General features: G+C 39.7%; 1 protein-coding gene across 5 annotated transcripts in view; it reads right to left on the bottom strand.

Annotated features, from left to right (window-relative positions):
• ISX (intestine specific homeobox) overlaps positions 1-13,851 on the bottom strand; it is a 68,776-nt gene that overhangs the window by 42,748 nt on the left and 12,177 nt on the right. For all 5 annotated transcript variants that reach the window (XR_005843252.2, XM_025155535.3, XM_040656551.2 and 2 more), the window contains 2 exons: positions 4,803-4,954; positions 542-658 (listed from right to left, as the gene is read on the bottom strand). Coding sequence is in view for 4 of the 5 variants with exons in the window: in XM_025155535.3 (XP_025011303.2) it covers positions 542-658; positions 4,803-4,954 (269 nt within the window). In the remaining variant the exon portion in view is untranslated. The remainder of the gene's footprint in view (positions 1-541; positions 659-4,802; positions 4,955-13,851) is intronic.

Here is a 13,851-nt window from a genome sequence, read left to right on the forward strand (position 1 = left end):
ACTCAGGGATCAAGGCAAAATACCCTTTGTTATAGCTATGGAAACACTACTGACAGGGAAAGAGTCTGTGTGCCAGCCTAGTCTAACTGTCCTGGGCCTAGAAAGGACATGAATTGAGGGCAAAAACATAGATCAGCCTAACAAGGCTGGACATTGTGCAGGGATACTGGCTAAAGAAACACAGCTTTGCAAGTGCAAATGTCCTGTTCCTTCCTGTTCAGAACATTGCCTGTGGTAAAGATGTTTTGACCCAAAGTATGATTTACAGGGAATGCAAATCAATGTAAAAATTTTAGAAGTAAAATAAGGTAGGACCACCCTACAAGAGAGAACTCACAGCACATTTATGGAACAGGTTTAGGAATAATACTTTTTGCTAAAAAAAAATGTTCATTGACCATCCTCATTGGGATTTATCTGGATCATATCACCATTTTTTGTACTTTCTGATTCTGTCTTGGATAGATCCATGTGACGAGGTGACCTGGTGAAGGATAGCTGTCTCCCCTCACTGGCTTTATATATAGCCACCAGTACTCACTGTGATATCTGGCTTGGGAGCAGGAATGAAATCAACTTCTGTCAGATGCTGAAGGCCACCAAAGTTGCCAAATTTTTCATGCTTCCTCCACTTGGCTCTCTGGTTCTGGAACCAGATCTGGATACAGGCAAGAAAGGACACAGAAATGAGTAGCTGTTACAGAAGGAATTGCTCACATCCAACTAATTTTCCTGTTCATTAAGTGAGGTTCAGAGAACATTGACCTCTAGCTCAGCATAAACAGAGGCTGAACCTAAAGGAAAACATTGGGTTTGACACAGCACCTCTTGCACTTTGCATAGCATTTGGAATCTCTGCATAATTGGAACAGCCACTTTTCTCTCACAGAATCACATCTTCTAAAAATAAATATTATAATATATAAATATATAAAGCAATAGAGACTGTGTCACCAGTGGAACTATAGTAACAGGGTTTTTCCTGTATTTGTCTTGTAACATTTTGAAATTCATGTAAGGATCTTAAGCAAAAGATCCAAGAAGATGCCACCTTTTGAATCACTCAACGCTCTCAATATGTTATCTGCCATATCTTTTGCCCATGACAATGAACAACCAGTTTTCTCAAGGCAGTTTCTTTCATCTGTCAGCTGCTTTGACCTGTTTGGCTTCTGGCTGAGGCACAAAAGTATTAGTTGTGTAGCCACAGTAGTAGAAGATCTTGTTGCAGTGCTGTGAAAGTTGAATTCCCTTTCCATTGTGGACCAGCTGGCTTAGGAACTTGTTGTTTGAATGTAAGCATTTCTTACTTGGCAAGTGTTTCAAGTGAACACAAGGTGTTAGGGATCAAAACCAGATGCTCTTGGTTGTAAATATATATGCATTTTAAATCCGATAATGAACAGCTCAATTATTTCAGCATCTCTTGCCCAGGAAGTAATGGGAATGCCAGGAGACCTGTGTTATATTGCTGATAGTTAGCACTATCTGAGGTTACTGAAAGGACATACTTGTTTATCTGGGTTTGCATGTGTTTGAGAACTGCTTAGGCTGTACGAACTGCTCTGTTCCCTTTCGACCAAGCAGGAGTTATTTGGTGAAACAGTGCCATGAAATGATTCCTCTTTATCACCAATAAGTGATTGAGGGTACAGGGGTGTACCCAGGCCAAAAATTCAACCTTTTAAGTGTTCTTTCCAAAGTCTGCACATTGGATAAAGCACTCACTTGAGGGATTTTTTATTATTATTTAATATTGGTACAGCTGTGTTTAGAACCCAAACCAAAACCGTTTTGCCCAACTGGCTCACTAATACCCCTACCCTTAGAATGATTTCTCAGTGTGCACCCTGACTTTCCTTTACTGGGATTTAAACCTATTCCTCCAAGTTTTATCCACCACAGATATCAACTTACTGATACTACTCTTTCTCTGCTTACTATTGACCTCCATTTTTCCAGTGCTTCTGAACTGGCACAGAGACAAAGCACAGCAATCTCATGTGTGCTTGTGAAAATCACACTGGTGCTAAAGCCAGGGTCAGCTGCCTCCTTAATCTTGCCCGAGACTTCACAAGACACTCATTTGCCCTCTCAGCAGTAGCATTTACTAGGAGCAGGATGAGGGAGGCTGATCAGCAGGATTTCTGAGGAAACAAGGGCTAAAACAGAGTGCTGAGGGAGGGTCGTATGCCCCGTGTTGTAGGAACGGCTTCCGTCTGTTACTTTGTGCTTGTCCCCATATTATTCTCTTGCAGACTCATGACTAATGAGACAGAACACGCTGTACTAAAGAATCAACTTTTTCCTTATTTACCAGTCCCCTATCTTCTTACTATTTCATAACTGTATTATTAAAGATTTTGCCGATTATGCAGTACAAATTGACCTTTGTGTCAGTAAATGGTTTCTATGAGAGACCTCCTTTGAAATGCCCTTGTTTGCGATTGGACACCTGCTGCACATTCAGCTTCTTGTGTACTAGCACATGGCGTCTTGATCTTAATCCAAGAGCAGCGTAAGACCAAGGCAAGGCCCTTGCCGTCACATGCCCTCAATGTTATTAACTCTATCAATCAAATATATAATCTAATAAAAAAAAAAAGATTAGTCTGATGACATCGTTTTCCATAAGCCAATGATGAAAAGCATTAAATATATTACTCTTATTTTAATTCATCATTAACAGAGGCTCATATCAGCTTTAACATTGTTTTGCCAAAATCAATGTTTTTCTTACAGGCCAATCATTATCTGGTCATTCTGTCTACACTTCCAAGCACTGACACATTATTAACTCTCTTCCAGGTCCCTGAAATATCTCCTGGGCTCCAGGACTGATTGAATATCAAACTGATGACCCAATATGCTTCTCAAGTAGCTTTTTAAGAGCTACTAGAAGCAAGTCACACAGATTCTGGATTTAAAAATGTCAGGCTGCAGCTACTGTTCAACATCATCCTGACGAAAAGTGTCTCATAACCATCATGTGATACCACCACCTTATATGACATATTTCCAAGGACAGAGATCTGCCATTTCTGCATTATCCTTGACAGTCCCACTATGTCTATACAGTAGCAGATGAATATAATCATTCACTTCCTTTCTTTTTTTTTTTTTTTTTTTTGCTCTGCATGTGCTTTTATTGAGTTTCTGACGATCCTTTACTTTTTTGACTACAGATTTGGCCTGTATCATTTTGCACTGCTTATTCATTTTTATAACTTCCTGTTTCTAATGTTTACTCTTCTAGCCTTTTTCACTTATGTTGCAAGTAGGCACACACACGCACAAGGTTGTTTTTCCATTTGTCCACTTAAATTGTTCTGCAAGAGTCACAGATTTGTTTCTTGATTGGCTTTTCACACGGTTATGAAATGTTTCAAATGGTTACTACAGTGATTTCTCACTTTTTTTTTTTGTTATATTCTCTGAGGTGATTTGATTTATAGCTGATTTTAGCCTTGTCAAAGCTATCATTTCAAAGCACAAAGAATGTATGTGAATTCTATGCACTTTTCTATTCTCTTTTCTATTCTATTCTCTTTTTTGTTTATATATAACAGATACTATCAAAATTAAAATCATCTTGTACTTAAGTTACCACTAGTTTTTAGTCCTGTGGCCAATTTTCCTCCATCAGTCAAGAAAGGGATAAATGCAGAACTTCCATGTCAGATTCACTGCCTGCACAGGGAATTTGCTATCTGGAATTCAGATGGGCTTTTTCTTCTTTCTACTACATCTCACGTTGATGTTTCCAATGATAACTCAGTTTATTTCCTTCTTTCTTTTTCTCTACAGACTATAAATTACATTTTTTTTACATGGAAGATGGTTCTGTTCTTTCATGTGATTTGATTTTCAGGAACACTGACTAGTAGCCCAGCTCATGCTTCATGCCATTGGAAACGTGTTATGGGTGCACAGATATTGCTAGTGGGCACATTGCAACTGTGCTGTTCCAATGTTCCCTGTCATCTAACCCTGAAGCAGTATCATCACAGTTAGTCCATAGTCCCAGGCATGTCACAGTCAATAAACTACTCTATGGTGAACTTTGATTGTTAGAGTGGGATACGTACATAGAAATACACTTATGACTCCAGAATTATGACAAGTACAGGAACTGTAAAAATCATCACAACCATTCTAAATAGAACACCGAATTCCAAAATCCAGCAATACGTATATTTCAATGCAGCATATTTCACATACAGCAGACGTATGCAGTCAATGTTGAGCTCTGTCATCAAGATGATATTACAGCTGGGGAAAGCTAGATTATTTTCCCTGCACTGAAATTACAGCCAGGGCATTTATAGTCTGTGATGTCAAATTACAAAACATTAAAAAACATTTTCATTTGGGCAGTTATTTTCACTTTTTTGAACACCTGTAGAGATGGGACGATGGGAATTGCAATGAATTATGTTGCCTATAAAAGGTTGATAAATAATCAATATATTTTTTTCATAAATGGCTGTTCTGTTGCTACAGAGTCCAACAGGTTGCTTATAACCATCTGAAACTCCTATTTGCTATGCATTTAATATACTTAGAGCACCTGTTAACCCTTTGATTAATCCCATTTGGTTAATCCCAGCTGAGTGACAAATGCTTTTTACCCTATTTGTAAAAAGAGAATAATGATACTGGCTTCCCATGAAAAGCAACAGAGAGATCGCATATTTCATTAGTGTTGTCACTCAGGCATGTCCTGAGTTCTCACTCACTAACACTCAGTCCTGAGTAAAGAGTTGGTGAAATGAGATTAGCCTTTTGGAGACAGAACGTACCTGAACTCTGGCTTCCGGTAGGTTAATCTTTGCTGCCAACTGATTGCGAATATGGACATCTGGGTAGTGAGTCACTTGGAAAATCTTCTCCAGTTCCTGAAGCTGCTCAGCTGTGAACGTTGTCCGGATTCTCCGTTTCCCTTTCCTCTCAACTGTGCAAAGAAGGAAAGGTATACTGAATTTCATAGGAAATGGCCACGGAACCAGAAGAAGATTCAGAGATACAGAAATTTCTGCAAATTGCTGTGCAGCTTGGATTGCTTCTCCAACACCTTCTAGGGATGTACATACCTTAGATGTTTGTCTCCTGACCCAACACTGAATGTGAACTTTAGCATTCAAGAAGAAAATAAACAATGTCCACATGCAATGCTAATTCCTCTGATTCATTGCCTGTCAACAGCTACAGAAATATATATATTTTAAACATAAAACATTATGCATTCTAACCACACTATCTCTGCTGTGATTTTGCCATCTGAGTCCTTTAGTGTTGGATGAACCTTTGATCTTTGTTGCTCATCTGTCACATGCATGCAAAATTTGTTGCTAATCTGTAATCCTTAATTAACTATTTGTGAGCAAATCCTTAATGTAAAGACAATTAATAAGTAGTTACTCTATTTTGTCTCAGTGCTGTTCTTGTGCCTGTGACAAATCACCGTTTTTCTTTCAGCTTATAAATTTTCTATGCCTATCTTTTGCTGTCATTCTGATGTTACTATGATTTCCCCAAGCTCTGAGGTGTAGCACCCTCAGAAGAGCGGATTGAATATTCAAGGTCATCTGCAGCTTTTTGTTAATAAAATAGAAGTCTGTATTTTCCTTGGACTTACAATGAATTTCTCCCCACTTGGGAGGCCATGAATCTTGTTGGGCAGTGAGGGGATAATGAATGAATGTGGAAATCTTTGTCCATAGATAAACTGTGTCAGGCCTGGCTTGCTTCCTCTCCCTAGACCAAGGCTCTCATTGTTCTCAGACTATTTCTTTAGGATATTTGTCTAAGTCTTTGCAAGGTTGCTGAGATCTACTACAAAGTCTGCAGCTATTCCTTGCTTCCTTATGCTTTTTTGCTCGGTTTGCATGAACATGTTCATTCTTGCCTTAAAAGTTGTCTCTGAGTTATTGTGGATAGGGACTGACTGTGAGATTGAGCCAAGTGGTTTTTAGATTACTGTAACCTGTTAGACCTCATGACAGTTACCTTACAATCATCATCTCCATCTCCCCTTCACCCCAGAGCACTAGTAACTTCTTTCCCATGTCACTTTGTCACCGGACATCTCCAGCAGTTTCTTGCCCCATTGCATTCTTTTCCAATGCCACACCAGTTCAAGCTACTTTATGCTACAGCCAGTGTTGGAGTGATTCATGGTTGGAGAACAAGAACATTAGAATAGCCAGCTTCAGAAACCTTTTGCACAGTAGATCAAATCTGCTGAGAAATTACATATTTAAATGAGTTTTTAGACTGCTCCAGCGTGACCTCACAAACTGGCTTTCCCCTCAGCACTCCTACAGTATTTTAAAAATGCCCTCCCTCACAAGGGTATTTTATTCAGATCATGAACTATGTATGACACTTGGTGTAAGTTAGAATAAAGTCTGGATTGGTCTTAAATGATACTGAAGGATTGATGTCTTGCATGGAGGGTGAGAACGGAAACTAAGCTGTCAGGCAACTGATCTGCAGAACACAGAGTTCAGCCTCATCCCATGTCTGGAATCCTCTCTGATGCACAAATAGAGAATGTTCCAGCTGACACTGAATGAGCAGTGCAAAAAGCCATGCCCCAAGTGTTGTGAGTCACGGTTTTCCTCTTCTGACCTTGTAAAACTGCAGCTTGATAGAAGGATAAAAAAAATCTCGGTAGAGTATGTGATGAACTTGCTACTCAACAACCTGAAGTAATTTGCAATGACACAATGTTGCTGAAGAAACCCCCCTTTTTGAATAATTGCTTTTGGCTATCCATGGTCTGATGACAACTACCAATGCATACAATGTAACTAGATGCATGCATTTCTTACTGGGAAGTTACCCAGAAACAGCTTGCTCCCTCAACAAGAAATACAATTTTTTCCTCTTTAGCATTAGCGTGAACTATTGCTAGTTGGGGCTAAATCAGTGAAAAAGGTAACTAAACACCTCAGACAGTACAAATCAGGCTCTACCCCAACCAGAATATGACATTTTCCATTCTGTTATGGAAATTTTATTGTGACTCTGTTGACACAGAATATAAGGAATAAAAAATTCTGCCCATTGATTTGGTAGGAACATGCCTAGGATGCAATATTTGGGAACCCGCAAGTAAATATGATCCATTGTGAATATTTCCTCTTTTTAAAATACTTCACATACTTCGATAAGGAGACCATTCATGCAAGAATAACTGAGGAGAGTCATTTATCATAAACACTGTCAATACTCCCATATCTCAGGAACAACGTAATGATGCCCATGTCCAACAGAGTTAAATCCATATCATTAGACTTTTCACTGGCCTATCGAAGTACTACTCATTAGACAGCAGATCTGACTTCAGCCCCAAGGGAAAATTGTCATTTAGATTGAATCTTGCTGACACAACCAGGAAGGAGATTTGAAATGAGAATCCATTTTTTTGTATATATACTGAAGATAGCAATGGGCATCCTCTTTCAGAAGCTCTGATTACAAAGTTGCATTGACTCGAACCTTCCCAAAAGGTGGCTGTAAGAAAAGGAGGATTTATTGCCGTATGCATTAAAAAAGGGCAATATAAACTATCAGTACTGAGAATATGAATTTCAAGACATTATGTCCTTGGGGATAAGATAATACTAAATTAGTCCACAGCGTCTCTCGTGTGAAAGACTTTCACCTCACACCTCTCTGTGAGGATCGTCTTCCATATCTTCCTGGGAGATACTGCAGACAGGTGAGATTGAGTACCAAGGTGATATTTTGTCAAGTACATTATATTCTGTCATACAGTAATAAATCTCACTGCTACATTTTTATCTTTACAATATATGGTATTTATATTTCTATAGCACAGGGCAATTCACATAGTCCAGAAAACAAGGGATTTTTGCCCTGACTTTGTAATGGTCTCAGAAATTTGAGACCTTCCTGCAGTGTCCTGCATGTCTCACTGAAAACTGATCTGAGCTCCTGCCTTTTGCTGGGGTGAGAAATTGTTCCCCAAACCTGGGAGAAGCTGCAGACTACCTCCAACATTTACACAGGGGAGCAAGTGATCCAAGGTGAAATGTAAGCACCTCCTTTTTCATATGGTCCCAACTGCACATAAACTTCTGGAATACTAACAGAGTTCATGTCCTGACAGGGTTTGTATGCCATGTCAGTCTATGAAACTTCCAGCAAACAAACAGAAAGCCTTCAGGAGAAACAAACAAACATGACTACCTCCCAGAAGATTTCAGAATTAGCAAAGAAAAAGACCCATTTTTAGTTTCTGTTTTTTTTTTTCTTAAAAAAAAAAAGTCTTATTTCAGTGAACTGCAATATAATTTGATAACTCTGCAGAGAAACTTTCTACATTTTAAAATCTAAGATGCTATCTCAAATGAAAAAAAAAAATAGGTTTTTTTTTTAGTATTCCATCAGAATACAGCAAATCATTATTTAATCCAGTATAAATCCTTCTATCTCATATGTTGACCAGACTCTATAGAATAAGAATGGCTGAAGTGGCCCATGATGAGAATTAAGTGATTGTCAAAGGCCATCTGGATCTGATTCCATCACAGTGGGCATCATATAAACAGCAATCAGTAGCTCTTATCTGTAAGCACCATACAGGTGAAATAAAAACTGAAGGCAAGACCTTTAGTCCCCAGACCAGAGAATATTACTTGAGCTAGAAAGAAATGTTTTACATTATCAGACCTTGCTAGCTGCAGGACTTCTCCATAGACAGTATGGTTGTATACACCGTAGACAAAGATGATGATGTGGATATCTGTCCTGGGCTATCAGCTTAAGAATTTCTGGGTGCTGGCAGGACAGCTGGTGGAGTTTATTGGATTAATCAACCTAGACTGATGCAAGAAATCATCTGTAACAAGCAATACGATACTATTTCTACAGGGATGGGATATAACAGACTCAGTAGTGAAGATTATGAGTCTAGAAGGAGCTGCAAAGTCTACCTTATGAGAATGGGAAGACAAAGGATGTGCATAGCTGGTGTATATGTGAGAAGAAACTTAGTGAGAATTGAACATCTTATAGTACCTGAAAGCCTGATACATTGCCTTGAACCATTCAATATTTCAAATTGTGCTATAGAGGGGACAGGGAATGGATCTGCCAGTGTCCATCCCACTGACAGCTAAGATGCGTTCAAGACTGGACAGCACAGTTTAAAAGAGAATAGGTTGATGAGTTTTGAGTGTCTCCTCTCAGCATTTTTGGTATGAAAATGACCCAGGTAGCTTGGTGACAGGCAAAAGAAACACCCTGTCTCTCAGCTTTTCCACATTTTTCCTTCTTGGAAGGGCATGTTGAACTGTTTTTCAGACAAGACTGTTACGTAAGGGAAAGATCTACACAGTGCTCAGGAGTGCCACTTGTACTGAAACCTGGCTTTTCAAAGTTTGCTCTCATCAGATTAAACAAAATAAAATAACAGGAGGTCAGGCATTAGGACAGTAGAGACTGAAGGACAGGCTTTGATTTCAAGTGGAAATGAAATTAAATTTCTAACAATAGAGAGTCCTGTGAACTAATCAAGGCTTTTGCCAGTAGGAAGTGCATATTTTTCTATAAGTAATCAGTCATTCTATTTTTGATTAAAAAAAAAAAAAGACAACAAACAAAAAAATCCATGAAGAACAAAAAAAAATCTGGGCTTGTATGTTAACATTTTCCTTTGCAAGATGAAACTTTCTATGACTGTAGCTTTGATACTTCTCTTTGCCTTGGGACCTTAGCTTAGAGATCCCATAGCAAACAACAGCATTCAGAATTACTGTCTAATAAAGAATGTGGGTGGAAGATGTAAGACTAGAAAGTGTTGGAAGTCTAACATTGGCTTTGCAAACATGGCTTTAGAGTCTCTGGGGAAATAAGACTTTGTCTGAGTTTCCTGAGCTATTTTCTATGTAAAAGCTGGGATATTCAAGTGTGCTTTTATGCTCTGTGAAAGTCATTTACAGGTTAGCTGACTGCTGAAACCAAGCCTGAAAATACCAGGCAGCTAGATATGTCAGCATTTGCAGATGCTTAAAAATACAGCTGTCTATACATTGCCTTACTGTTGACATTGGAAGGGCCAGATGCTCTACACTGATAAAGCAGTATAGCTTCTTTAAATTCAGTAACAGGAACATTTGTCCTCTGCAGATCAGGCTTTATTACTAGGTCAAACTTGGAGCAAGTTGAAACACTTGAGCTTTGTTCAAATACCGATTTTTCTTAAAGGCATGCTGTTAAAGGATAAGATCAATCGGTAGAAACTGCAGCAAGGAAAATTTTGATTAGGTAATAGGAAAAAAATATTTTCACCATGATGTAGTGTGATCTGGGGATATAGTCCTGGAGAGGCTCTGAAGTCTCTATCCGTGGAGATATTCCAAACCTGACTTGACTTGCACATTGCCTGTGCAATCTGACCTAAGCTGGTTCTGCTTAAAGTTGGAGTTGGACAACTTGGTTTCCAGGGGTCATTGTGAAATTTGTTCATCAAATATCCACCCCTATCACTCTTTTCCTAAAAAGCAGGGCAATTTAAGGCTTTATACTACTCATAGCTGAAGGAGTTTAATTTTCAATTGCTTGTTTACAACATTTTAGATTAGCTTAGTGTGTAATAGCTTATTTTCACCACCCACTGTATCACAGCTGCAAGGTATTAAAGGTATGAGCAAATAAATGCCAATGATTGGCGCTTGTACCCAAGTTTCCTAAGTAAAAGCTATGCATCTGCACCAACTCTGGCAAATCCATTCTGGGCTGTGGTTTGTAGCAGACAAATAGGCTACAGTTTATGTTGCTGTGCCTCACCTACGTACCTGAAACAGCTAAACAAATGTTACCTCAGAAGATCTCTTCAGTGCTGCAGTTGCAACTCCCATTTGCACTTAGCCTGTTAGCAGGCTAAGACTGCATCAAGCCTACTTGATCTCATTACTTGGGGCATTCGTTAGAGAGATAAGGAACAAAAATCCCAAAGAAGGGCTACTAGTCAGTGCCGACACATCTGTGCTTTGAAGTATATATCTAGGTAGGTGAAAACTGGTGGGATCAGTTTATCTTGCTGCAATCCTCTGTCATTTCCAGACAGACCCTCCATCACAGCATGTGATAACCAGCTTCAAAGATTTTGCTGCTGCTTTGACAAGAAGAGAGAAAGCAGTTACATAAGCAAGTGGTGACTTCAGCTTCGCATCCTCAGAAATATGTTTTTCTCTGTGTAACAAAAATATCTGTATTCCTTGTTTCTCAGAAAGAAACTCAGGAGCCTTGACAAAGAGCTTCATTATATCTTGTTGAGTTCTGTTTTTCCCTTTCAGGCTCTTTGAAAGAAAAACACTCTCTCTTCTTTTTAATTCAATCAATTACAGATATTTGAGCCTCCCAGCTGGTTCCTTTCAGTGACTTTTCTGAGCACTGTTCCCCTGTGGTGACATTCCGCTCATGGTGGTCAAGCCAATAGCAAAGCAAATGCAACTCTAAAAAAGAGTTACTACAACGTGCTGATGGCATCAGAACAAAACGTGCTTGCCTGGCTACCAGATGTGCCCATGGCAGTCCCTCTCCTAGCTGAAGAGGTGTTTCAAGGCTTTCGAAAGGCTTGTGCTGTATTATTTAGGTGGGAACGTGGCACTGTGGCTAACCTTTACTAAAGTGGTTTTGTAGCCACTTTCAAGATGGACTGGCACAGCCAGTGAGACTGATCCTAATTGTATGTATACACTGTGCTCTGGGTAGAGCCTCCTGCCAGTGCAATGTAGCATTTAGCATCCAGCTGCTGGCCACTGAGGCGTGGCAGAAGTTGAGTTATAGCAGCAGGACTGGAGCATTTAAAGGCTTGACTTCCTTGTGTTCGGCCTGCAATTGCCTGACAAAGAGCTGTGCTCACTCTGCTGCACGGTACAGTGCCTAATCACCTGACAGCAAGGCTGAAATGCAGAGAGGTGCAGGCTGTGAGCAGTGCAAACAGGAATGCTAAGAATACCAGCCCAGCAGTGGCTGCAGGAATTTCTCAGTCTGATTTTCAGAGGAGCAGGCAGGGAGATAGAACAACAGAATCATTAAGGTTGGAAAAAACCTCTAAGATCATCTAGTCCGATCGTCCACCTACCACCAATATTGCCCTCAAATAACACACATCAAACCATGCATGTGGACAGTTTATTGTCAAGGACGCTACTCACCATCAGCCTGAGTCCCTTCCAACTTTCACCCATCCCATCCACCAGCAAAGAGATGACGGTTAAGTATGGCACAGTAATTTAGCAATGGCTCTCACTGTTGCATACAGGTTCCCCACTGCTCTCCCCACACTCTCTGGTCATTGACCTTTGTCAGAACCCAGCTGTCCGCCCGTGGAGAAAAACAAGCTTATGGCAGGTTGCACTGACAGCCTGTTTTCTGCTTTATTCCTGCTCTTTGTGATTACTCGTATCTGTGCAAACCTCGAGACATCAATCAGGCACGCTTGTTTACATCCCTGCCTCAGCGTCTGTGCTCCCTCCAAGAAAGCATATTTCCATCATTATTTTAGTACACAGTGTTTGCTGTTTCTAATTTCAGCATCAAGCATTTGCTCATACAGTAGGTAAAAGGCTTGCCATCAATATTAAAGAACAGTGATTAAAAGCACCAGATCCTAGGGGTGTAAAGAAAAGCTCTCAGACAATTTGGGAGAAGCCAATAAGTACTTGTAAGACCTTTGAAGTAAATTTATCAAGATGTGCCATCAACTTTACAAGTGGTCACGTTACACAGATTTGACTTGCAAGAACAAATTAACCTCTACCTCCTGTGTAATGTGCCCTTTGGATCTGAAATTCCCAGAAAAAGAAGGAGCTGCTGGAGAAAAGAACTGAATGCAAATGTTTGCTTTAACTGAAAAAAAACCAAACAACAAAAACCAAATAAACAATTAAAGTAGAGTTTATGATAGTCTTCAATATTTCTCAATGTATGTAGGAATTCCATCCCTCAGAGACACAGGATGGCAGGGACTATTCACATTGACAAACAGAAGCCTGGTAAGACAGCCAGTGGTAGCAAAATTATGTATATAGGCATTTATTTTTTCCCTCTGCTTTTCCTTTTCATTTCAAATTGCTTCATTTCATTCTTCAGGACAATGGGATGTTTCTGCCCTTTTTCTCAGTCCCGTTGGCATATTCTGGGCAGGAGATATTTATCTGGAATTGTGATTATACAGTGCTTCAGTGTCTTTGGGGAGTTTTATAAATGCATTAAGATAAGTCAGCATATTGGGGGAAGGACTGCTCTGTGAGTGATAAACCATGCCATTTCACAGAAGTACATGGATTAGACCATATCGTCTGCAAATGAACAGAACAAATGAATTTATGGCTTCAGAGAAAACATAAACACCAAGCTAGAGATGCCTGCCACTGGCATCAATGCAGAAGGAACATGGCTTATGCCGGAATTTGTCCAGGACTGAGATAATCTCCATATTTTCCATTGTCTTTGTGATAATTGCCTCCAGAACTTGTCAGTATGCTTTGGGATCAAATTTATTATCATTAAAATTAATCTGTAAGAGTAATAAAAGGATCCTTGAGTTCCCAGTTGGTGATGAGCAGAGGGTTTCTGCTATAGAAACACTTGAATGACTTTTACTCACTGTGGAAGGATCTTCTACAGTGAAAAATGGTGAAGTGAGTTGCACGAAATAACACTGTCTAGTTGTTCCATGCCTCGAATTCCCCAGTTCCTGCTGAAATCAGGATCCAGCCCCATTTGTGGAAGCCTGATCTACCTTGTGCTTGAACTATTGCCCAGAGAAGAAGTCCTGGAAGACTGGGCAACTGCCAATGTATTAAGGTG

Source organism: Gallus gallus, chromosome 1, assembly GCF_016699485.2.
Source record: "Gallus gallus isolate bGalGal1 chromosome 1, bGalGal1.mat.broiler.GRCg7b, whole genome shotgun sequence".
NCBI classification, from domain to species: domain Eukaryota; kingdom Metazoa; phylum Chordata; class Aves; order Galliformes; family Phasianidae; genus Gallus; species Gallus gallus.